General features: G+C 46.0%; 1 protein-coding gene across 1 annotated transcript in view; it reads left to right on the top strand.

Annotated features, from left to right (window-relative positions):
- LMAN2 (lectin, mannose binding 2) overlaps positions 1–19838 on the top strand; it is a 53755-nt gene extending 33917 nt beyond the window's left edge. The window contains exons 5-8 of the mRNA XM_063927905.1: positions 16261–16422; positions 16803–16917; positions 16997–17116; positions 19015–19838. Of these exons, the coding sequence (XP_063783975.1) occupies positions 16261–16422; positions 16803–16917; positions 16997–17116; positions 19015–19175 (558 nt within the window). The 3' untranslated portion in view covers positions 19176–19838. The remainder of the gene's footprint in view (positions 1–16260; positions 16423–16802; positions 16918–16996; positions 17117–19014) is intronic.
- The last annotated feature ends 5404 nt before the right edge of the window (positions 19839–25242 follow it).

Below are 25242 nucleotides of genomic sequence, written 5' to 3'. Positions count from 1 at the left end.
ATGAAGGATACTGTTGCGGATTTGTCATCTCAAATGGCAGCTGTCAAGGCCAAATTATCTGAGATGGAAGGGCAGCGAAGACGCAATAATGTTTGTTTGGTGAGGGCTGAAGTACTGAGAAATTTCTGGAAGACTGTGATACAGCTATTTAAACGTGAAGCTTTTAGCTCTCAATTTGCTGTGGAGCGTGCTCATCACCTCCCTTCTCAACCTCCTTCACCTGGTGCCCCGGCTCGGACTATTTCCCGCCTGCTGCATTTCAAGGGTCGTGATACTCTTGCGCTTGGCCCATATCCATGGCCCACTAAAGTTTGAAATCACTCAATTTCTGTGTATCCAGATTTTGTGCTTGAGGTACAGAAGAGTCATTCCTAGTTCCTGCAGATTAAATGGAAACTCTGTTATTTCCAGCTTGGCTTAGGGTTGTGCATGAGGGCTCCACTCAGTTTTTCAACAATCCAAAGGAGGTGGATGACTGGTTGGAACGACAACCCCCGGGCTTCTCGCTGAGGGTCTACTCTAGCCATTTAATATAATGCAGTTCTTGTCTATTCTAGGGTTAATGTTGCCTGTATGTGCCCTTTTCTCTTTATTCATTTGTCATTTACTCAGGTCATTGATTTGTATTACATGTGCAATCTTTTTACCATGGATTGTATTTGTACCATAGGAGCACTATGCTAGGAATAGCTTTAGGGTTGTGTTCTCCCCCAAACGACCATTTAATATTTGTCTAGTGGGATTTCCAACCATTCTCCTGTGCTTTTAGCTCTTAATGTACAGTATCCCTGGTGCCAGCTTCTGGAAACTTAATCCATTTTCTCTATCGTCCTAGTGGATGCTGGGGTTCCTGAAAGGACCACGGGAATAGCGGCTCCGTAGGAGACAGGGCACAAAAAGTAAAGCTTTTCCAGATCAGGTGGTGTGCACTGGCTCCTCCCCCTATGACCCTCCTCCAGACTCCAGTTAGATTTTTGTGCCCGGCCGAGAAGGGTGCAATCTAGGTGGCTCTCCTAAAGAGCTGCTTAGAAAAAGTTTAGCTTAGGTTTTTTATTTTACAGTGAGTCCTGCTGGCAACAGGATCACTGCAACGAGGGACTGAGGGGAGAAGAAGTGAACTCACCTGCGTGCAGGATGGATTGGCTTCTTGGCTACTGGACATCAGCTCCAGAGGGACGATCACAGGTACAGCCTGGATGGTCACCGGAGCCGCGCCGCCGGCCCCCTTGCAGATGCTGAAGTCAGAAGAGGTCCAGAATCGGCGGCTGAAGACTCCTGCAGTCTTCTAAAGGTAGCGCACAGCACTGCAGCTGTGCGCCATTTTCCTCTCAGCACACTTCACACGCAGTCACTGAGGGTGCAGGGCGCTGGGGGGGGGCGCCCTGGGAGGCAAATGTAACCTATATAAAGGCTAAAAATACCTCACATATAGCCCCCAGAGGCTATATGGAGATATTTAACCCCTGCCTGGATTCACTAAATAGCGGGAGACGAGCCCGCCAAAAAAGGGGCGGGGCCTATCTCCTCAGCACACGGCACCATTTCCTCTCACAGCTCCGCTGGTCAGGACGGCTCCCAGGTCTCTCCCCTGCACTGCACTACAGAAACAGGGTAAAACAGAGAGGGGGGGCAAATTTATGGCGATATTTTGATATATATAAAGCAGCTATAAGGGAGCACTTATTATAAGGCTATCCCTGTTATATATAGCGCTTTTGGTGTGTGCTGGCAAACTCTCCCTCTGTCTCCCCAAAGGGCTAGTGGGTCCTGTCTTCGTTAGGAGCATTCCCTGTGTGTCTGCTGTGTGTCGGTACGTGTGTGTCGACATGTATGAGGACGATATTGGTGTGGAGGCGGAGCAATTGCCAAATATGAGGATGTCACCCCCTAGGGAGTCGACACCAGAATGGATGCCTTTATTTATGGAACTACGGGATAGTGTCAACACGCTAAAGCAGTCGTTTGACGACATGAGACGGCCGGACAATCAATTAGTGCCTGTCCAGGCGACTCAAACACCGTCAGGGGCTGTGAAACGCCCTTTGCCTCAGTCGGTCGACACAGACCCAGACACAGGCACTGACTCCAGTGGTGACGGTGACGAATCAACCGTATTTTCCAGTAGGGCCACACGTTATATGATTTTGGCAATGAAGGAGGCGTTACATTTAGCTGATACTACAGGTACCACTAAACAGGGTATTATGTGGGGTGTGAAAAAACTACCTATAGTTTTTCCTGAATCAGAAGAATTAAATGACGTGTGTAATGAAGCGTGGGTTGCCCCTGATAAAAAGCTGATAATTTCAAAGAAATTATTGGCATTATACCCTTTCCCGCCAGAGGTTAGGGAGCGCTGGGAAACACCTCCTAGGGTGGACAAGGCGCTAACACGCTTATCTAAACAAGTGGCGTTACCCTCTCCTGAGACGGCCGCACTTAAAGATCCATCAGATAGGAGGATGGAAAATATCCAAAAAAGTATATACACACATGCAGGTGTTATACTACGACCAGCTATAGCGACTGCCTGGATGTGCAGTGCTGGGGTAGTTTGGTCAGAGTCCCTGATTGAAAATATTGATACCCTGGACAGGGACAATATTTTACTGTCGTTAGAACAAATAAAGGATGCATTTCTTTATATGCGTGATGCACAGAGGGATATCTGCACACTGGCATCACGGGTAAGTGCTATGTCCATTTCGGCCAGAAGAGCTTTATGGACGCGACAGTGGACAGGCGATGCGGATTCAAAACGGCATATGGAAGTTTTGCCGTATAAAGGGGAGGAGTTATTTGGAGTCGGTCTATCAGATTTGGTGGCCACGGCTACAGCCGGGAAATCCACCTTTCTACCTCAAGTCACTCCCCAACAGAAAAAGGCACCGACTTGTCAACCGCAGCCCTTTCGTTCCTTTAAAAATAAGAGAGCAAAGGGCTATTCATATCTGCCACGAGGCAGAGGTCGAGGGAAGAGACAGCAACAGGCAGCTCCTTCCCAGGAACAGAAGCCCTCCCCGGCTTCTACAAAAGCCTCAGCATGACGCTGGGGCTTCTCAAGCGGACTCGGGGACGGTGGGTGGTCGTCTCAAAAATTACAGCGCGCAGTGGGCTCACTCGCAGGTAGATCCCTGGATCCTGCAGATAATATCTCAGGGGTACAGGTTGGAATTAGAGACAGATCCACCTCGCCGTTTCCTGAAGTCTGCTTTACCAACGTCCCCCTCCGAAAGGGAGACGGTTTTGGAAGCCATTCACAAGCTGTACTCTCAGCAGGTGATAGTCAAGGTACCTCTTCTACAACAAGGGAAGGGGTATTATTCCACTCTTTTTGTGGTACCGAAGCCGGATGGCTCGGTAAGGCCTATTCTAAATCTGAAGTCCTTGAACCTGTATAAAGAAGTTCAAGTTCAAGATGGAGTCACTCAGAGCAGTGATAGCGAACCTGGAAGAGGGGGACTTTATGGTATCCTTGGACATCAAGGATGCGTATCTCCACGTTCCAATTTACCCCTCACACCAGGGGTACCTCAGGTTCGTTGTACAAAACTGTCACTATCAGTTTCAGACGCTGCCGTTCGGATTGTCCACGGCACCTCGGGTCTTTACAAAGGTAATGGCCGAGATGATGATTCTTCTTCGAAGAAAAGGCATATTAATTATCCCATACTTGGACGATCTCCTAATAAGGGCAAGGTCCAGAGAACAGCTAGAGATGGGATTAGCACTGTCTCAAGAAGTGCTAAAACAGCACGGGTGGATTCTGAATATTCCAAAATCCCAGTTAATGCCGACAACTCGTCTGCTGTTCCTAGGGATGATTCTGGACACGGTTCAGAAAAAGGTTTTTCTCCCGGAGGAAAAAGCCAAGGAGTTATCCGAGCTTGTCAGGAACCTCCTAAAACCAGGAAAGGTGTCTGTACATCAATGCACAAGAGTCCGGGGAAAAATGGTGGCTTCTTACGAAGCAATTCCATTCGGCAGATTCCACGCAAGAATTTTCCAAAGGGATCTGTTGGACAAATGGTCAGGGTCGCATCTTCAGATGCACCTGCGGATAACCCTGTCTCCAAGGACAAGGGTGTCTCTTCTGTGGTGGTTGCAGAGTGCTCATCTATTGGAGGGCCGCAGATTCGGCATACAGGATTGGATCCTGGTGACCACGGACGCCAGCCTGAGAGGCTGGGGAGCAGTCACACAAGGAAGAAACTTCCAGGGAGTATGGACGAGCCTGGAAACGTCTCTTCACATAAACATTCTGGAACTAAGAGCAATATACAATGCTCTAAGCCAGGCAGAACCTCTGCTTCAGGGAAAACCGGTGTTGATCCAGTCGGACAACATCACGGCAGTCGCCCATGTGAACAGACAGGGCGGCACAAGAAGCAGGAGTGCAATGGCAGAAGCTGCAAGGATTCTTCGCTGGGCAGAGAATCATGTGATAGCACTGTCAGCAGTGTTCATCCCGGGAGTGGACAACTGGGAAGCAGACTTCCTCAGCAGACACGATCTTCACCCGGGAGAGTGGGGACTTCATCCAGAAGTCTTCCACATGCTGGTAACCCGTTGGGAAAGACCAATGGTGGACATGATGGCGTCTCGCCTCAACAAAAAACTGGACAGGTATTGCGCCAGGTCAAGAGATCCGCAGGCAATAGCTGTGGACGCGCTGGTAACGCCTTGGGTGTACCAGTCGGTGTATGTGTTTCCTCCTCTGCCTCTCATACCAAAAGTATTGAGAATTATACGGCAAAGAGGCGTAAGAACGATACTAGTGGTTCCGGATTGGCCAAGAAGGACTTGGTACCCGGAACTTCAAGAGATGATCACGGAAGATCCGTGGCCTCTACCTCTAAGGAGGGACTTGCTTCAGCAGGGTCCCTGTCTGTTTCAAGACTTACCGCGGCTGCGTTTGACGGCATGGCGGTTGAACGCCGGATCCTAAAGGAAAAAGGCATGCCGGAAGAAGTCATTCCTACTTTGATTAAAGCAAGGAAGGAAGTAACCGTGCAACATTATCACCGAATTTGGCGAAAATATGTTGCGTGGTGCGAAGATCGGAGTGCTCCGACGGAGGAATTTCAACTGGGTCGATTCCTACATTTCCTGCAATCAGGATTGTCTATGGGTCTCAAATTGGGATCTATTAAGGTTCAAATTTCGGCCCTGTCGATTTTCTTTCAAAAAGAATTGGCTTCAGTCCCTGAAGTCCAGACTTTTGTTAAGGGAGTGCTACATATACAGCCTCCTGTGGTGCCTCCAGTGGCACCGTGGGATCTCAATGTGGTTTTGGACTTTCTAAAATCTCATTGGTTTGAACCACTAAAGAAGGTGGATTTGAAATATCTCACATGGAAAGTGACCATGCTTCTAGCCCTGGCTTCGGCCAGGAGAGTGTCAGAACTGGCAGCTTTATCTTACAAAAGCCCATATCTGATTTTCCATTCGGACAGGGCAGAACTGCGGACTCGTCCGCATTTTCTCCCTAAGGTGGTGTCAGCATTTCATCTGAACCAGCCTATTGTAGTGCCTGCGGCTACAAGTGACTTGGAGGACTCCAAGTTACTGGACGTTGTCAGAGCATTAAAAATATATATTGCAAGGACAGCTGGAGTCAGAAAATCTGACTCGTTGTTTATATTGTATGCACCCAACAAGATGGGTGCTCCTGCGTCTAAGCAGACGATTGCTCGTTGGATCTGTAGCACAATCCAACTTGCACATTCTGTGGCAGGCCTGCCACAGCCTAAATCTGTAAAGGCCCACTCCACAAGGAAGGTGGGCTCATCTTGGGCGGCTGCCCGAGGGGTCTCGGCATTACAACTTTGCCGAGCAGCTACGTGGTCAGGGGAGAACACGTTTGTAAAATTTTACAAATTTGATACTCTGGCTAAGGAGGACCTGGAGTTCTCTCATTCGGTGCTGCAGAGTCATCCGCACTCTCCCGCCCGTTTGGGAGCTTTGGTATAATCCCCATGGTCCTTTCAGGAACCCCAGCATCCACTAGGACGATAGAGAAAATAAGATTTTACTTACCGATAAATCTATTTCTCGGAGTCCGTAGTGGATGCTGGGCGCCCATCCCAAGTGCGGATTATCTGCAATAATTGTACATAGTTATTGTTAACTAATTCGGGTTATTGTTGAAGGAAGCCATCTTTCAGAGGCTCCGCTGTTATCATACTGTTAACTGGGTTTAGATCACAAGTTGTACGGTGTGATTGGTGTGGCTGGTATGAGTCTTACCCGGGATTCAAAATCCTCCCTTATTGTGTACGCTCGTCCGGGCACAGTACCTAACTGGAGTCTGGAGGAGGGTCATAGGGGGAGGAGCCAGTGCACACCACCTGATCTGGAAAAGCTTTACTTTTTGTGCCCTGTCTCCTGCGGAGCCGCTATTCCCGTGGTCCTTTCAGGAACCCCAGCATCCACTACGGACTCCGAGAAATAGATTTATCGGTAAGTAAAATCTTATTTTTGTTGACTCTTATGGTGGCTGGTTCTGACTTAATTGCTGCCTGGGAAGGTTTTAGGTCTGACAATTCCTCCTGCCTAGATACAACTGTTAAACATGACGCCTTTTAAGACTTTTCTTCGCGGTTCCTTTTATTAAGAGTTTCAAAAATCAAAGCCTTTAATAGGAAGGAGGAAGTTAGACTTGAACAGTTATGCAGTCAGTTGGAGTCTGGATATATTATGACTAAGGCTCCCCCTGACCGTGCTTTGTGGTTGGAGGAACAGAGGGAATGGTCAGACTATCTCTTTGATAAATCTAAGTGTAGATTATTGTTCTCCAAACATGTATTATATTCCCAAGCAGAGGTGGGTGGTAGTTATCTGGCTTTTTTGGCTAATGATGATGCGTGTAGTAGATCCGTTCCAGCTAAGCCAGGTATGAACACACTCTTCCTGAGTCAATTTGACTGATATCGCTTCTCTCCACTGATGTTAAAGTAGTAGCTAAAATTCTGGCTATGCGTCTGAATGCAGTAATTCTGTTATTCATTCGGACCTGACAAGGTTCATGCTGGGAAAGTCTATGGTTCAGAACCTTCGTAGACTATTTTAATATTTTACAAAGGAGCGACCTTGTTGGGTCAGGGGCTGTCGTGGTATTCTTGGATGCTGCTAAGGCCTTCAACTCTGTTGAATGGGCCTACCTTTGGGGAATATTACATAAATTTCCCTTCGGCCCTCAAGTTATTCGTTGGGTTCAATTGCTGTACTCTTCCCCGGCAGCTCGTGTTTCTGTTAATGGGTTTTACCATGGCTCCATTTCCGCTTGCTAGGGGGATCTGTCAGGGTTGTCCTCTCACCCCGGCCCTATTTGCTCTTGCCGTTGAGCCACTGACTTGTCTGCTGCATGCTACCCCTGCAGTCCGTGGCTTCCAGACAGGGTGGGGATAGAAGAGGTCATAGCCCTATATACAGATGACCAGCTCCTGTTCTTAGGAGGAAGTAGGTGTTTCACTGGCCCTGTTGCTGCAGAGTGTTAATGCTTTTTTCTCTGACGTCCTAAGTGGATGCTGGGGACTCTGTCAGGACCATGGGGATTAGCGGCTCCGCAGGAGACAGGGCACAAAAGTAAAAGCTTTAGGATCAGGTGGTGTGCACTGGCTCCTCCCCCTATGACCCTCCTCCAAGCCTCAGTTAGATTTTTGTGCCCGGCCGAGAAGGGTGCAATCTAGGTGGCTCTCCTAAAGAGCTGCTTAGAGTAAAAGTTTGTTAGGTTTTTTATTTTCAGTGAGTCCTGCTGGCAACAGGCTCACTGCAACGAGGGACTTAGGGGAGAAGAAGTGAACTCACCTGCGTGCAGGATGGATTGGCTTCTTAGGCTACTGGACACCATTAGCTCCAGAGGGAGTCGGAACACAGGTCTCACCCTGGGGTTCGTCCCGGAGCCGCGCCGCCGACCCCCCTTGCAGATGCCGAAAAGTGAAGGTCCAGAAACGGCGGCAGAAGACTCTTCAGTCTTCATAAGGTAGCGCACAGCACTGCAGCTGTGCGCCATTGTTGTCAGCACACTTCATAGCAGCGGTCACTGAGGGTGCAGGGCGCTGGGGGGGGGGCGCCCTGGGCAGCAATGATAGTACCTTATTCTGGCTAAAAATACATCACATATAGCCCCTGGGGGCTATATGGATGTATTTAACCCCTGCCAGGTCTCAGAAAAACGGGAGAAGAAGCCCGCCGAAAAGGGGGCGGGGCCTATTCTCCTCAGCACACAGCGCCATTTTCCCTCACAGAAATGCTGGTGGGAAGGCTCCCAGGCTCTCCCCTGCACTGCACTACAGAAACAGGGTTAAAACAGAGAGGGGGGGCACTTATTTGGCGATATGTATATATATATTAAAATGCTATAAGGGAAAAACACTTATATAAAGGTTGTCCCTGTATAATTATAGCGTTTTTGGTGTGTGCTGGCAAACTCTCCCTCTGTCTCTACAAAGGGCTAGTGGGGTCCTGTCCTCTATCAGAGCATTCCCTGTGTGTGTGCTGTGTGTCGGTACGTGTGTGTCGACATGTATGAGGACGATGTTGGTGAGGAGGCGGAGCAATTGCCTGAAATGGTGGTCACTCTCTAGGGAGTCGACACCGGAATGGATGGCTTATTTAAGGAATTACGTGATAATGTCAACACGCTGCAAGGTCGGTTGACGACATGAGACGGCCGGCAAACAAATTAGTACCTGTCCAGGCGTCTCAAACACCGTCAGGGGCTGTAAAACGCTCATTTACCTCAGTCGGTCGACACAGACACAGACACTGACTCCAGTGTCGACGGTGAAGAAACAAACGTATTTTCCTTTAGGGCCACACGTTACATGTTAAGGGCAATGAAGGAGGTGTTACATATTTCTGATACTACAAGTACCACAAGAAGGGTATTATGTGGGGTGTGAAAAAACTACCTGTAGTTTTTCCTGAATCAGATAAATTAAATGAAGTGTGTGATGATGCGTGGGTTTCCCCCGATAGAAAATTATTGGCGGTATACCCTTTCCCGCCAGAAGTTAGGGCGCGTTGGGAAACACCCTTTAGGGTGGATAAGGCGCTCACACGCTTATCAAAACAAGTGGCAGTACCGTCTCCAGATAGGGCCGCCCTCAAGGAGCCAGCTGAGAGGCTGGAAAATATCCTAAAAAGGTATATACACACATACTGGTGTTATACTGCGACCAGCGATCGCCTCAGCCTGGATGTGCAGCGCTGGGGTGGCTTGGTCGGATTCCCTGACTGAAAATATTGATACCCTTGACAGGGACAGTATTTTATTGACTATAGAGCATTTAAAGGATGCATTTCTATATATGCGAGATGCACAGAGGGATATTTGCACTCTGGCATCAAGAGTAAGTGCGATGTCCATATCTGCCAGAAGATGTTTATGGACACGACAGTGGTCAGGTGATGCAGATTCCAAACGGCACATGGAAGTATTGCCGTATAAAGGGGATGAGTTATTTGGGGTCGGTCCATCGGACCTGGTGGCCTCGGCAACAGCTGGAAAATCCACCTTTTTTACCCCAAATCACATCTCAGCAGAAAAAGACACCGTCTTTTCAGCCTCAGTCCTTTCGTCCCCATAAGGGCAAGCGGGCAAAAGGCCAGTCATATCTGCCCAGGGATAGAGGAAAGGGAAGAAGACTGCAGCAGGCAGCCCATTCCCAGGAACAGAAGCCCTCCACAGCTTCTGCCAAGTCCTCAGCATGACGCTGGGGCCGTACAAGCGGACTCAAGTGCGGTGGGGGGTCGTCTCAAGAGTTCAGCGCGTAGTGGGCTCACTCGCAAGTGGACCCCTGGATCCTACAAGTAGTATCCCAGGGGTACAGACTGGAGATTCGAGACGTCTCCCCCTCGCAGGCTCCTGATGTCTGCTTTACCAACGTCTTCCTCCGACAGGGAGGCAGTATTGGAAACAATTCACAAGCTGTATTCCCAGCACGTGATAATCAAAGTACCCCTCCTACAACAAGGAAAGGGGTATTATTCCACACTATATTGTGGTACTGAAGCCAGACGGCTCGGTGAGACCTATTCTAAATAGGAAATCTTTGAACACTTACATACAAAGGTTCAAATCAAGATGGAGTCACTCAGAGCAGTGATAGTGAACCAGGAAGAAGGGGACTATATGGTGTCCCTGGACATCAAGGATGCTTACCTCCATGTCCCAAATTGCCCTTCTCACCAAGGGTACCTCAGGTTCGTGGTACGGAACTGTCACTATCAGTTTCAGACGCTGCCGTTTGGATTGTCCACGGCACCCCGGGTCTTTACCAAAGTAATGGCCGAAATGATGATTCTTCTTCAAAGAAAAGGCGTCTTAATTATCCCTTACTTGGACGATCTCCTGATAAGGGCAAGGTCCAGAGAACAGTTGGAAGTCGGAGTAGCACTATCTCAAGTAGTTCTACGACAGCACGGGTGGATTCTAAATATCCAAAATCGCAGCCGTTTCCGACGACACGTCTGCTGTTCCTAGGGATGGTTCTGGACACAGTCCAGAAAAAGGTGTTTCTCCCGGAGGAGAAAGCCAGGGAGTTATCCGAGCTAGTCAGGAACCTCCTAAAACCAGGAAAAGTGTCAGTGCATCATTGCACAAGAGTCCTGGGAAAAATGGTGGCTTATTACGAAGCGATTCCATTCGGCAGATTCCACGCAAGAACTTTTCAGTGGGATCTGCTGGACAAATGGTCCGGATCGCATTTTCAGATGCATCAGCGGATAACCCTATCTCCAAGGACAAGGGTGTCTCTCCTGTGGTGGTTACAGAGTGCTCATCTTCTAGAGGGCCGCAGATTCGGCATTCAGGATTGGATGCTGGTGACCACGAAGGCCAGCCTGAGAGGCTGGGGAGCAGTCACACAGGGAAAAAATTTCCAGGGAGTGTGATCAAGTCGGGAGATTTTTCTCCACATAAATATACTGGAGCTAAGGGCAATTTACAATGCTCTAAGCTTAGCAAGACCTGCTTCAAGGTCAGCCGGTATTGATCCAGTGGGACAACATCACGGCAGTCGCCCACGTAAACAGACAGGGCGGCACAAGAAGCAGGAGGGCAATGGCAGAAACTGCAAGGATTTTTCGCTGGGCGGAAAATCATGTGATAGCACTGTCAGCAGTGTTCATTCCGGGAGTGGACAACTGGGAAGCAGACTTCCTCAGCAGGCACAACCTCCACCCGGGAGAGTGGGGACTTCATCGGGAAGTCTTCCACATGATTGTGAACCGTTGGAAACCAAAGGTGGACATGATGGCGTCCCGCCTGAACAAAAAACTGGACAAGTATTGCGCCAGGTCAAAAGACCCTCAGGCAATAGCTGTGGACGTTCTGGTAACACCGTGGTTGTACCAGTCTGTGTATGTCTTCCCTCCTCTGCTTCTCATACCCAAGGTATTGAGAATTATAAGACGTAGAGAAGTAAGAACTATACTCGTGGCTCCGGATTGGCCAAGAAGGACTTGGTACCCGGAACTTCAAGAGATGCTCACAGAGGACTCATGGCCTCTGCCGCTAAGAAGGGACTTGCTTCAGCAAGTACCATGTCTGTTCCAAGACTTACCGCGGCTGCGTTTGACGGCATGGCGGTTGAACGCCGGATCCTAAAGGAAAAAGGCATTCCGGAAGAGGTCATTCCTACCCTGGTCAAAGCCAGGAAGGAGGTGACCGCACAACATTATCACCACAGGTGGCGAAAATATGTTGCGTGGTGTGAGGCCAGGAAGGCCCCATGAAGAAATTTCAACTCGGTCGTTTCCTGCATTTCCTGCAAACAGGAGTGTCTATGGGCCTCAAATTGGGGTCCATTAAGGTTCAAATTTCGGCCCTGTCGATTTTCTTCCAGAAAGAATTGGCTTCAGTTCCTGAAGTCCAGAAGTTTGTCAAGGGAGTACTGCATATACAACCCCCTTTTGTGCCTCCAGTGGCACTGTGGGATCTCAACGTAGTTCTGGGATTCCTAAAATCACATTGGTTTAAACCGCTCAAATCTGTGGATTTGAAATATCTCACAGGGAAAGTGACCATGCTGTTGGCCCTGGCCTCGGCCAGGCGAGTGTCAGAATTGGCGGCGTTTGTCTCAAAAAAGCCCATATCTGATTGTCCATTCGGACAGGGCAGAGCTGCGGACTCGTCCCCTGTTTCTCCCTAAGGTGGTGTCAGTGTTTCACCCGAACCAGCTTATTGTGGTACCTGCGGCTACTAGGGACTTGGAGGACTCCAAGTTGCTAGATGTTGTCAGGTCCCTGAAAATATAGTTTCCAGGACGGCTGGAGTCAGGAAAACTGACTTGCTGTTATCCTGTATGCACCCAAAAAACTGGGTGCTCTTGCTTCTAAGCAGACGATTGCTAGTTGGATGTGTAGTACAATTCAGCTTGCACATTCTGTGGCAGGCCTGCCACAGCCAAAATATGTAAATGCCCATTCCACAAGGAAGGTGGGCTCATCTTGGGCGGCTGCCCGAGGGGTCTCGGCTTTACAACTTTGCCGAGCTGATACTTGGTCAGGGGCACACCCTGACTGAGGAGGACCTGGAGTTCTCTCATTCGGTGCTGCAGAGTCATCCGCACTCTCCCGCCCGTTTGGGAGCTTTGGTATAATCCCCATGGTCCTGACGGAGTCCCCAGCATCCACTTAGGACGTCAGAGAAAATAAGAATTTACTTACCGATAATTCTATTTCTCGTAGTCCGTAGTGGATGCTGGGCGCCCATCCCAAGTGCGGATTGTCTGCAATACTTGTACATAGTTATTGTTACAAAAATCGGGTTATTATTGTTGTGAGCCATCTTTTCAGATGCTCCGCTGTTATCATGCTGTTAACTGGGTTCAGATCACAGGTTGTACAGTGTGATTGGTGTGGCTGGTATGAGTCTTACCCGGGATTCAAAATCCTTCCTTATTGTGTACGCTCGTCCGGGCACAGTATCCTAACTGAGGCTTGGAGGAGGGTCATAGGGGGAGGAGCCAGTGCACACCACCTGATCCTAAAGCTTTTACTTTTGTGCCCTGTCTCCTGCGGAGCCGCTAATCCCCATGGTCCTGACGGAGTCCCCAGCATCCACTACGGACTACGAGAAATAGAATTATCGGTAAGTAAATTCTTATTTTTGTGGTTTTTCTAGGGTACTTACTAATTGGGATGATTCCAGTATTTTTCCTATCTCTGGCTGTCTCCCTACTGTACATCAGCCTCTTTTCCCCTTGCAATGGACTCTGAGGTTTTAAAATTTGGGAGTTTGGGTTACACATCAGGATACAGAGTATGTCTCCCAAAATATTGATCCCATTACAACCAATTTTAGATTGCAGATTCATGCATGGAGGAAGCTGCCACTGATCGTTATGGGACAAATCAATCTTTTTAAAATGTCCATCTTGCCTAAGTACTTATCTTCTGCAACACAGTCCCGTTTATGTTCCTAAAAAGTGGCGGTATTGATGGTGCTTTGTCCTCTTTTGTATGGGTGGAGAAGACGGCTTGTGTTGCCATTAAAACTTTGTATAGGCATAAAGAGTCCAGTGGGCGGGGCCTTCCTAATCTCCAGTTGTATTGTATATCCTATCAATTGGTTCACCTTTCAAGTTGCGGTTCTCCTGTTGATGGTTCTTCCCTGACTGGTTTTCTGGCCAAACAGGTGGGGTTTTATTTTTCTCCTTTTGCAATTTCTTCTCTCTGGTATATCTGTATCTGGTCTTCCTCCGTTATTACGACAGGTTCTATTGGTTTGGCGCTATGCTCATACTTTATTTGACTGGTCATATATTGATGCTAACTCCCCCCTTTGGTTTAATTCTTATCCCAAATTGCTTAGCCTATCTACTGATAATATCTGGTTAATGAGGGGTCAACTCCCTGGGTCATTTATTTGAGGGATTCTTTAAATCCTTTCAACAGCTACAGAGTGAATTTGTCTTCCCTAATACTGAATATTTTAGATGCTTACATTTGAGGCACGCAATGCTGACCCAGTTTGGTTGCTCCACTCCCTCTTTGTCTCCCTCTCCAGTTAAGTCATTGCTTGGATGTTTGGGTTCTAGTGGCCAAATATCTTCGGTTTATGCTAGACTCAATCAGAAAAAGAAAAATAATCAATTACCCAAGGCGCAAACACACCTATGCAGCCACCTGAGGATGAAAGGGCCACTCAACCCTTATATAACAAGTGCAATATCGGAAAAATCAACAGGTAAATGGCGCTCAATGTGGTTTCACATATAACAATAAGCATGAATACTTAGAGTCCAAATAAAGATCAAATCAGTCCCGCAGATTGGAAAGTCCTGTCTTATGATCCTCCGATTATGTTCCCTCAAGAAAGACCTCTGTCTCCAGTAGTCGCTCAAGATGACATAAAAAGAAAATAATGAAAGATCATGGTGCAATACGTCCCAAACTTCTTTCAAGCAACAACAGATACAGATGTTACAAATCCAATGCGTACCCCACTCACAGTGTATAGGGTATTTGTCCACACATAAAGGTATCTTTGTCGTGATAATGGTGTAATAAATCTCTGTTAGATATTGCGTACCATACTCACTTCTCCACAAGTAAGGACCCTCGCATCAAGGTTTCTTTCGACGCTCCAAACCAAATTCTTCCTCAAAAATGAAAATTGATTTACATTTTCATTTTTGATGAAGAATTTGGTTTGGAGCGTCGAAAGAAACCTTGATGCGAGGGTCCTTACTTGTGGAGAAGTGAGTATGGTACGCAATATCTAACAGATTTATTACACCATTATCCCGACAAAGATACCTTTATGTGTGGACAAATACCCTATACACTGTGAGTAGGGTACGCATTGGATTTGTAACATCTGTATCTGTTGTTGCTTGAAATAAGTTTGGGACGTATTGCACCATGATCTTTCATTATTTTCTTTTTATGTCATCTTGAGCGACTACTGGAGACAGAGGTCTTTCTTGAGGGAACATAATCTGAGGATCATAAGACAGGACTTTCCAATCTGCGGGACTGATTTGATCTTTATTTGGACTCTAAGTATTCATGCTTATTGTTATATGTGAAACCACATTGAGCGCCATTTACCTGTTGATTTTTCCGATATACTAGACTCAATGCCAAACTGTTTCCGGGTCTGCTGGATCTTCTTAAACTTAAATGGGAAACTGATATAGGCTCCAATTCTGATCACCATTGGATACAAATTCTAGCCTCTATTAAGTACACCACTACATAGCTTAGATACAAACAGGTCCACTTCCTCTACATAGAGCTGGCTTAAGATCTTATGCTGCATGTCTGAAATGTACGATGGGGGATTCTGGTTTTTGGCACCTGTTGTGGGAATGCCTAGTAGTATCTCCCTTCTGGTCTGCTATAAAGGCAGCTATTAAGTCTACAGCCCCATATCATCTTCCGTTAAACCCTCAAATATGCTTATTTGGTCTAGACCTGTAGGAAACACATTCTTTGGTACTTTATTGTTATATACTATGTGCTCAACTACTTTAGCGAAAGTTATAGTGGCTTAGACCTGGTTTGCTACTATCCACCTAATCCTTCTAAATGGAGGGATTTAGTTGGGTCTGGTGTTAAACCCTGACGGTTGGGATCCCAGCAGTCAGGAGACTGATGCTGGAATCCCAACATCAAGGCAGCGAGTCCCCTCGTGGGCTCGCTGCGCTCGCCAGTCTTCAGACCCGGTGGCGAGCTTAGCTGTTGCTCAGCATGAAAGACATCTATATGAAACCCGTAATTCAATGACCAAGTACCATTCAAAATGGGACAGATGGTGCCTTTCTAGTCTGGGTAAGGGCACTGCTCCATTTGTGGATCCCTACCCTTCTTCGCGCTAGTTGATCTAAGTGATGAGTGTGGCTTTGATCTCATATTGATGCACAATATCCCTAACTTGTTTAAAACGTTTGTTCTCAATTCCTGTGTTCTACTTATGGGATGTTCCTTTTTTTTTTTTTTTTTGTGTGTGTTCTATTTGTATTTACTGCCTAAATTCATCCCTGCACTGATATGTTACATTACGTCATCTCTCACCTATCAGCCACAAAAGTACCTGTTTTGTTTAACGTTCAATTTATTCAAAACTCAATAAAAAACACTTGATTCAAAAGGTGTTTCAAAAAAACTTTTCCTCATTTCAGCATACGATCAAATTTATGGACACTTAAGACAATGTTAGCAATTGTTTGAGCCTTGCATATGTTGCTGTGTTCTCAGATGATAACCGCTGAACCATCTCCTGCAGCCTGTACTTTTATTTTACAGCGTGTCTTTCCATATATCTCTGTCATGGTGAGCAATGGCTCCATACAGTATGACCACAGCAAAGACGGACGTACTGATGAATTAGCAGGTTGTACAGCAGATCTACGCAATAATAACTATGACACATTTCTAGCTATACGCTATTCCCGTGGGCGTCTTACGGTAAGAGCGGTCTTTCTGTAGTGGAAGTACTTTTAAGTGTGTAAGTCATTAATATCTAAAGGTGTGCACAACATTGTTTGGATATATTTACGTATCATTAGATTATTGAATAATAAATAGAAAGGGCATTTAAAAAAAAAAACAAAAAAAAACCATTAAATATTTGTCTCGCAGCCATGTAGTTAATATCCCAGTGCTGAGATTCATCTTATCAGCAAATCTAGGGCTCATCGGAAATTATTTTCCGTCCGCAATAGACTGTTCAGAATAATAGGATTAGAAGTACCTTAATGATTTTTCCCAATTATCGGTCATTTATTTTAAAATATTAGCAGTGTTCTCTTATTCTGCAAGCTCTAACATATCTGCATTTCTGGAAGGTCATGACGGACATTGAAGGTAAAAATGAATGGAAGAATTGTGTTGATATTTCGGGTGTCCGGTTGCCAACTGGTTACTATTTTGGAGCAACAGCAGCAACTGGAGACTTATCAGGTAAGATGTGATTTAACTGAAATCCCATTTATTTTGTTTACTTCCTCTGTCTAGCATACATATATATTTGTTTTTATAGATAATCATGACATTATCTCCATGAAGCTGTACCAGCTGATGGTTGAGCACTCACCAGATGATGAAAACATTGACTGGACAAAAATAGAGCCCAGTGTTAGTTTGCTGAAGTCGCCCAAAGGTAAGCAGGATATTAGTACCCTATCCAAGCGGTTCTCCGGTCCCTTTCAGAAGTACCACCAACAGGTCATGTTCTGTGGATATCTTTAATCATGCACAGGTGAGTTAATCTATCTTACTGGGTGAGTAATTATCCCACCTGCTTACACAGACAGAAATCCTGAAAACATGACCTGTTGGGAAAACCTGAGGGTTGAGAATCACTGTCCTAATGTCCACTCTGTAACGAGGCTTGGTATGTTCTCTGGTCTGTTGGGCAGTACACCTTTGCTGATTTACACTGGCCATGTGTTGTGGGGTAACACTCAGGTTGCCTATTAAAGAATAAATAAATTACTGGTAATGGTATGAACAACACTTTGCCAGGACGGGGCATTTGCTCACTGGCATTTACTCCGAACTCGTGGTAAGTAAAACTTTGGGAAAGGATAGTGTTATGAGTCGCTTCTGTGGCTCATTCCTGTTTGTATTTCTGGCTGTCTCCTAGCAACTAGGATGCTGGCTGCTACATGCAGCAGCACACCTGTTTGGAATGAATCGTTACCTGACTCCAACGTGATGACTCCTGTGATTGGTCTATCTTCCTTTTATTAGAGATTCTTGTCAGTTCTGCCCTGACGGTGATATTCCATAGTTCCTGCACCAAGTGAGCTTGTCACATGTTCTCTGTACCTTGTACAGTTCCCAATCTGTCTGTCCCTGAGTCTTGGTTCTGTGCCTTTGTATACCTGCAGTCCTGTATCTTGCCTCAGTCCTCTGTGTGCTGTCCCTGTCAGTCCTGCAGCGGTGCCCTGTTGAATCCTGCCCTGTATCTGCCATCCTGTGTACATACCTACTCCGCGTCATTATCTTGCTATGGCCCTCCAGTTACTCTCTTGTCTGGTCCTGATCTAAGTCCAGGCTTCTGCCAAGTCTCTGTGATTATATCCTGCAAGCTCTGGTTCTGAGTACATCCATTACAGCTGTGCCTGTAGTCACAAGTCTGCAGCAAAACAGTGTCTACGGAACATCTGAACCTGTTTTCCAGTCACACTTTATCCACTGAGTTTGTGTCCTGTCTGTTATTGCATAGTAGTGAATAGTGTGACTGTAGCCTAGTCACACTATTAATTCAGCCAGTCTCCCTGCAACTAGGTACATGCTGACAGTACACACCCAGCACCAGTTTGAGCCCAGCAGTTAACCATCGCTTGGCTGTTCACCAGCAACTAACTCCTTACAATTCCAATCACCATAGTCTTGTTGTGAATCCTTCACACTCCTAGTTCATCAGTCTTTAATTAGCATATCCTGCTAAGTCTGCCTGCAATAAACTCCTGATTTGCCATGTATCCAGTTATCAAGTCCTTCTGTCTTCAATCACATCAGCTTAGTCTGCATTACCTAGCCTAAATCTGTTTGCTATTAACCCAAACCTTGCCTAGTGATCCTGCTGCTACACTCCAGGTGATTACCTTGTGGTCGCCAGCCTATTTTGTGAGCCCCTACTGTAGAGGTTAAGTCCAGGCGGCATCTCAAGTACTGGTGAATGCATACAGCTCTAAGGGGACAGGAGCGGCTGTTATTGGCAGAAGACCCTCTCACCAGCTGTAGGGGTCTCACACATACAGTGCTGAAGTTCCCTAACCGATAGAACTTCTGATATTCTGAGCTGCATTTTCAGGTTGTGGCTGTAATTATTCAGACATGTTTTTTAGTTTCATAATAGAGGAATGTTGTAACAGAGCTTAAAGTATTACATTTGCTACAATTAGCCCAGTCTGCAGTAATGCTCAACAATTTGGATTGTTTTTTTCTGTTCATTCATATACAGTTTATCGTTTACTATTTGTATAATATTTTTAAACATATCTTTACACAAAAAAAAATTTTTTTCAATGGTTTTGTTTGTTTTCCCAGATAATGTTGATGATCCAACCGGGAATTTCCGCAGTGGGCCCCTGACTGGTTGGAAGGTCTGTCTTCTGCTGCTTGCTGCTCTCCTGGGCATTATAGTCTGTGCTGTGGTGGGAGCAGTTGTTTTTCAAAAACGACAAGAAAGAAACAAACGATTCTATTAACTGGATGCTCCGGCCATGTATCAAATACCGAAATGTGAATTTATTTTTATTATTTTTGCTTCCCCCTGAAAACATGGATTGTACAAACAAATCTCAAGTGGGTAACATGGAAATCATTTAGGTGGTACTTTATTAATTTTCATAGGAATAACCATAATATCAAGCAGGTGGGGGAGGAACAATCTTTAAAGACTTTTTTTTTCTTAATTTTTCATTTGGTGAAAACAAAAATGAATTACTGACGTTAATGGAGCTTGCTTAGAAGATATTTTTGGGAAGAAAAGTGGCTGCATAGTTCTCCTTGAGCTTTTGGATGTTGCAGCTAAAAAGCTTGTTTTGGGCATGTTGCAAAATATTCTTCAATTTGTTGATCGTTCAGCAGCTCAATCCTGTGGATTGTAACAACTGCTCCACACAGAACAATGTCGGTCACAGTATGAGACCAGAAAGCCCAGGTCTCTTGTAATAGTTCTCTGTCTGCTCGGGATTTCATACTGACACTGTAATGTTTAACAAAACATGCGGTGGGGAAAGAAGGATTTTGCCTTGGTCTGCACTATATATCCCTGATTTAATGCCACTGAATTTTTCACGAATGTGGAAATGTTTCTGATGACTGTATACAATATTTGATTAAAGAAAAGAAAAAACCCAAAACAACAACATCTTTAGTGTTTGTGTGTTATTTTTATAACCGCATTTTAAAACTAATTCATCATGATGAAATTTTTGTAGTGGCAAATGGAAGACATAGCCGCTGACTTGTGAATTTATGCTGGATGCATCTCTCATCAATGTGACAAAGAAAAACTGTAATTTGACAAGCAGTATTCATTGCTGTTAGCTCCTTAGCAATTACATTTTTTTTTTTGTTATGATTCTCCATATTTTTCAATTCTTTTTAATTTATAAACTCGCCTTATAGTGTATCTCACTCTATAATTAATTTTACACCTATGCATAGCTCAATACAGTGTCCTGCATCGATAGTACTATGTAGTACTGTATTGTTCTTTAATTCTAGTATATTATATTAAGTCAGCGAGGGCCAAGTAGCACCTGTAGATTATCGTCATCACCACAAGATCATAGCACTAAACATTCAGTACAATAAATCACACACAAAAACCCAAATCATACTTTGAAAGAGAACAAAGACATACAGTACAAGACTAACAAAGCTGAGTAGCTGTCATTTACCGCCCCCCTGGCATGCCCTCCAAATTCCTTGACAACTTTACTTCCTCTTTTCTGACATTCCCGACATTATCTTAGGCAACTTCAACATCCTTATTTATATCCCCACAAAATCACCTGCCTCTAAACTCCTTAACCTTACATCTTCACTTGGTCTCTCTCCCAGTGGACCTCCTCCCCGTCCCATGTGAATGGGAGCTCGCTGGATCTGGTCTTCACTCACCTCTGTGATATTTCTGATTTTTTCCAACTCCCCATTTCCTCTCTCAGACCACTGCCTGCTCTCCTTTAACTTATGTCTCTGCTACTCCATCTCTACCTCCTAAAGCTAATCACTAAACGCAACATTGAGGCTATCGACACCACTTTCCTATCCTCCCTGCTCGACTCGCTTTTCTCTCCTATACTGTCTCTCTCATGTCCTGAACAAGGCACATCCGTATACAATGTTTCCTTTACTTCTGCTCTTGGCTCTGTTGCTCCACCAACCATTATTCACCCTCACAGATCAACACCTCAACCCTGGCACACCAAATACACCAGATATTTGCAAAAATACTCACATACTGCTGAGCGACAGTGGAGGAACTCGCGCTCGAAGGCAGACTTCCTCCATTTCAAACTTATGCTCTCTTCATTCAGTGCTGCCCTTACCCTTGCTAAACAGTCATACTTCAACAACTTCATCTCCTCCCAGTCTTCCAACCCAAGCGCCTCTTTGCCACTCTCAACTCCCTCCTCTGCCCACCCTCATCTCGTCTACCCTCCTAACTCTCTGCTCTTGACTTTGTCACTTACTTCACATCCAAAATTGACTCCATACATCAGGACATAATATCCCACCAAAGAATCAGCAACCAAACACCTCCTTTCCCTTACCACCCCTCCCCTTCCCTCTTACCAACTTTGACATCTTTCTCCCATGTATCTGGTTAGGAAGTCATGGCCCTCATCCGTTACTCATCCCTCTCCACCTCCCCACTTGACCCTATCCCCTCCCGCCTTCTCCGCTGCCTCTTTATTTGCCTGCTCCCATCTTGCCCACCTCCTCAATCTCTCCCTCTCATCGGGCACGGTCTTCTCTGCCTTCAAGCATGCACTTGTCTCCCCTAATCTTAAAATACCTACCCTTGATCCACACACTCTCTCTCCTTCCTTTTGCCTCCAAAACTCCTTGAGAGTATTGTCTATAACCACCTTACTGAATCTCTTTCCTCCCACTCACTGCTTGACCCATTCCAGTCTGGCTTCCATCCTCTCCACTGAAACTGCAATGTAGGGAAGTGTTTAAACACCTTGATTTTAAAAGGCATTTCATCGTATCCATATCAAAATAATTTTGTCAGTGCAATACTAATGTAGCTTTATAAACTAGCTTATTAGAAACCTTTTACTTTTATATGCATGCTCTTCTTTAGTGGCTAGTATACAGATAGGGCTAGAATGTCATCCATATTTAAATTTCAGAGGTTTTAGTGCATACAAAGCGGAGTAGTGCTACACATTGGGCCGATTCTGAGTCGCACACAGGTGTGGATACATCTTTTGCTAACGGAGGAATGCGCAGACTTAAAACATTGTCCATAAAGGTATTGAAGATAAGTCCCAAGGTGCAAATAGTTAACTTATGCTTCTACCTGTAGATAAAGGACAAACAATACCTTAGTGTAACTCCTCCCAGAGGGCATTTGCTTCATACCCCCCCCCCCAAAAAAAAAAAAAAAAGGGCGGGGGGGGGGGGGCTTGCAGGAAAATACTACCTACTACTAGTGCACCTTACACCATATTATGCCTCGAACAGTAATGCCCCTAGCACCATATGTCTCACACAGTAATGCCTCTAGCACCAAATGATTCCCCACACAGTGATGCCCCTTGCACCATATTATGCCCCACACAGTAATGCACCTGGTACCATATTTTGCCCCACACAGCAAAGCTCCTCACACCATATTATGCCCCACACAGCAGTGTCCCTTGCACCATATTATGCCCCACACAGTAACACCCCTTGCACCAAGTTATGCAGACATAATATGATGCAGCATGCCTCACATAGAAATGCCTCTTAAAAGTGCCACTCTATCTGCTCATTGTTGGGGGTTGTTTAATGCTGCTGCTATTCCCGACACTGCTGTGTTGCTGCATCTGCCTCCTCTTTCCGCCTCAGTCTAGTAAGCGTCCTTACCCAAAATGGCCATTTTGGGAGGGGCTTTTTCACAGTATTCTATGCAGCCGGACAGACCGCATAAAATAATGCACACACTGGCCGCGGGCCGGCGCCCCATGCGATTACACAGCTAACCCGTCCTCGGAAACAGCCCTGCTTACAGTTAACGCGCAGCTAATCTGTCCCAGGAGAAACTAAAGGAAATTTGCAGGTTGCAAACATCTATGCCAAGCATAGATTCTCCAAAGTCTGAAAACACAACAATAGTGGTCATACCTTTTATCAGCAGAGTATCACACCTTGGGTGAGGTCACTTAAGTCCCTGCTGATTGGCTGGATGCATAATTGAGACTGGGATCCTCCCTGACTTGCACATATAACTTCTAAATCAAACTCATAACGTCATATTACTCTATTTTAGCTAAAAAATGACACTAAATATGATACATTGTGATAATGTCGATATTATCTTAGACTGTAAAGCTATACCTCTAGATACACTTTTACCGAGGAGCCGCTATGGCCGCTAGACTGAATACACGCGCTACGCACTTTGTACGCTATTTGCGTACAGAGTCCCGTACGTGGTACGTACTTGGCGTACACACGCCGCGCTGAGTGTACAGAGTACGCACAGCGCGCGCACACACAATTGATAACCTTTAAACCTTGTTAGTGATACAATGTAATGATATGATTACACTTTAAACCCTTAGCAGCAAAGCACTGCAATGATGTTATACCTTAACCTTAAGTAGCGCTGACGGTATAAAGTACCCGCAGTGTGTACACCTTATCAATACTTATAAATCTTATACAGTTAAATATGCTTTTCAACCCTTGCAGGAAAGTGAGGACACAACACCGATTTGTAGTTGAAACCACAGGGTTCTAAGGCCACCGTGGATTATTTCAAAAGGTAAAACTGTACAAATCATACACTACAGGCTAACAAGATAAATCTAAAACCGAGTAATGGCTACAGAGAATGTACATACGTGAGAATGTTCGCAAGCGCAACCCGGCCGGTCCTCCGCTTGTCAGGTAGAAAGCGTTCAGAGTCTTCTGACCAGCCAGGCAGCAACGGGCTTTTTATACATAACTTACATACATAATACAATGGTCACTGTAATCTCATTGTCCATTGGACACTGAGATGTGTCTTTTCATTACAGGAGAGGTCATAGGTTGATTTGAAAAGATGGGCGATGTCTTTCCCCAACTGCTCTGGTGGGTGGTATCCACTGGATTCCCGCCGCATACATAATATACAGTAAATACAGTTAATATCTATATTCTACTTTTGCACATAACTATACGCTGGAACATGCGATCTTTCTCTAACCAATACCGGAATGTTACCCTTAAAATACCCTACAGCTGGATACTAGACATCACCTTCCAACCTTTATCGGACCCTTCCTATCATGCAAAGGCGAATCCCTTAGTCCTGGAACTGTTTAAACTGTTGATACTCGCTGATGTGGTGTAGGGGAACTATGTGTACAAAATGCACTATTTGGGTTAAATATGTAATGTTCTAATAACCCTCTACGCGCTCACAAACTCCGCTGTAAATACCCATACCACGTGCATGATCGCAGGAGCGATCCTACGCAAATTGCGGATATGTGCACGCACTGCGGACTCAGTGCACGCGCAGCGGGCATGTGCATGGGGTTAGTACAGGGTATATGCATTACAATATTTCTCTAACGTCCTAGTGGATGCTGGGGACTCCGTAAGGACCATGGGGAATAGACGGGCTCCGCAGGAGACTGGGCACTCTAAGAAAGATTTAGTACTACTGGTGTGCACTGGTTCCTCCCTCTATGCCCCTCCTCCAGACCTCAGTTAGAATCTGTGCCCGGAAGGAGCTGGGTGCATTTTAGTGAGCTCTCCTGAGCTTGCTAATAAGAAAGTATTTTAGTTAGGTTTTTTATTTTCAGAGAGCTTCTGCTGGCAACAGACTCTCTGCTACGTGGGACTGAGGGGAGAGAAGCAAACCTACTAACTGCGGCTAGGTTGTGCTTCTTAGGCTACTGGACACCATTAGCTCCAGAGGGATCGAACACAGGAACTTAACCTTGGTCGTCCGTTCCCGGAGCCGCGCCGCCGTCCCCCTCGCAGAGCCAGAAGACAGAAGCCGGCGGGTTGAAGCAAGAAGACGTCAAAATCGGCGGCAGAAGACTCCTGTCTTCATATAAGGTAGCGCACAGCACTGCAGCTGTGCGCCATTGCTCCCACACTAACCCACACACTCCGGTCACTGTAGGGTGCAGGGCGCAGGGGGGGGGCGCCCTGGGCAGCAATTGAGTACCTCCTGGCAAAAAAGCAGCATTTATACAGCTGGGCACTGTAATATGCATGAGCCCCCGCCATTATTTTTACACAAAATCGCAGGACAGAAGCCCGCCGCTGAGAAGGCGGGGCCTTCTTCCTCAGCACTCACCAGCGCCATTTTCTCTCCACAGCTCAGCTGAGAGGAAGCTCCCCAGGCTCTCCCCTGCAGAAGCACGATAGAGAGGGTGAAAAAGAGAGGGGGGGCACATAAATTTGGCGTAAAAACAATATATACAGCAGCTACTGGGTTAACACTAAGTTACTGTGTGATTCCTGGGTCATATAGCGCTGGGGTGTGTGCTGGCATACTCTCTCTCTGTCTCTCCAAAGGGCCTTGTGGGGGAACTGTCTTCAAAT

The sequence above is a fragment of the Pseudophryne corroboree genome, chromosome 6 (genome assembly GCF_028390025.1).
Source record: "Pseudophryne corroboree isolate aPseCor3 chromosome 6, aPseCor3.hap2, whole genome shotgun sequence".
NCBI classification, from domain to species: domain Eukaryota; kingdom Metazoa; phylum Chordata; class Amphibia; order Anura; family Myobatrachidae; genus Pseudophryne; species Pseudophryne corroboree.
Note: the sequence above shows the minus strand (reverse complement) of the source record. Positions and strands in the feature narration are given on the sequence as shown.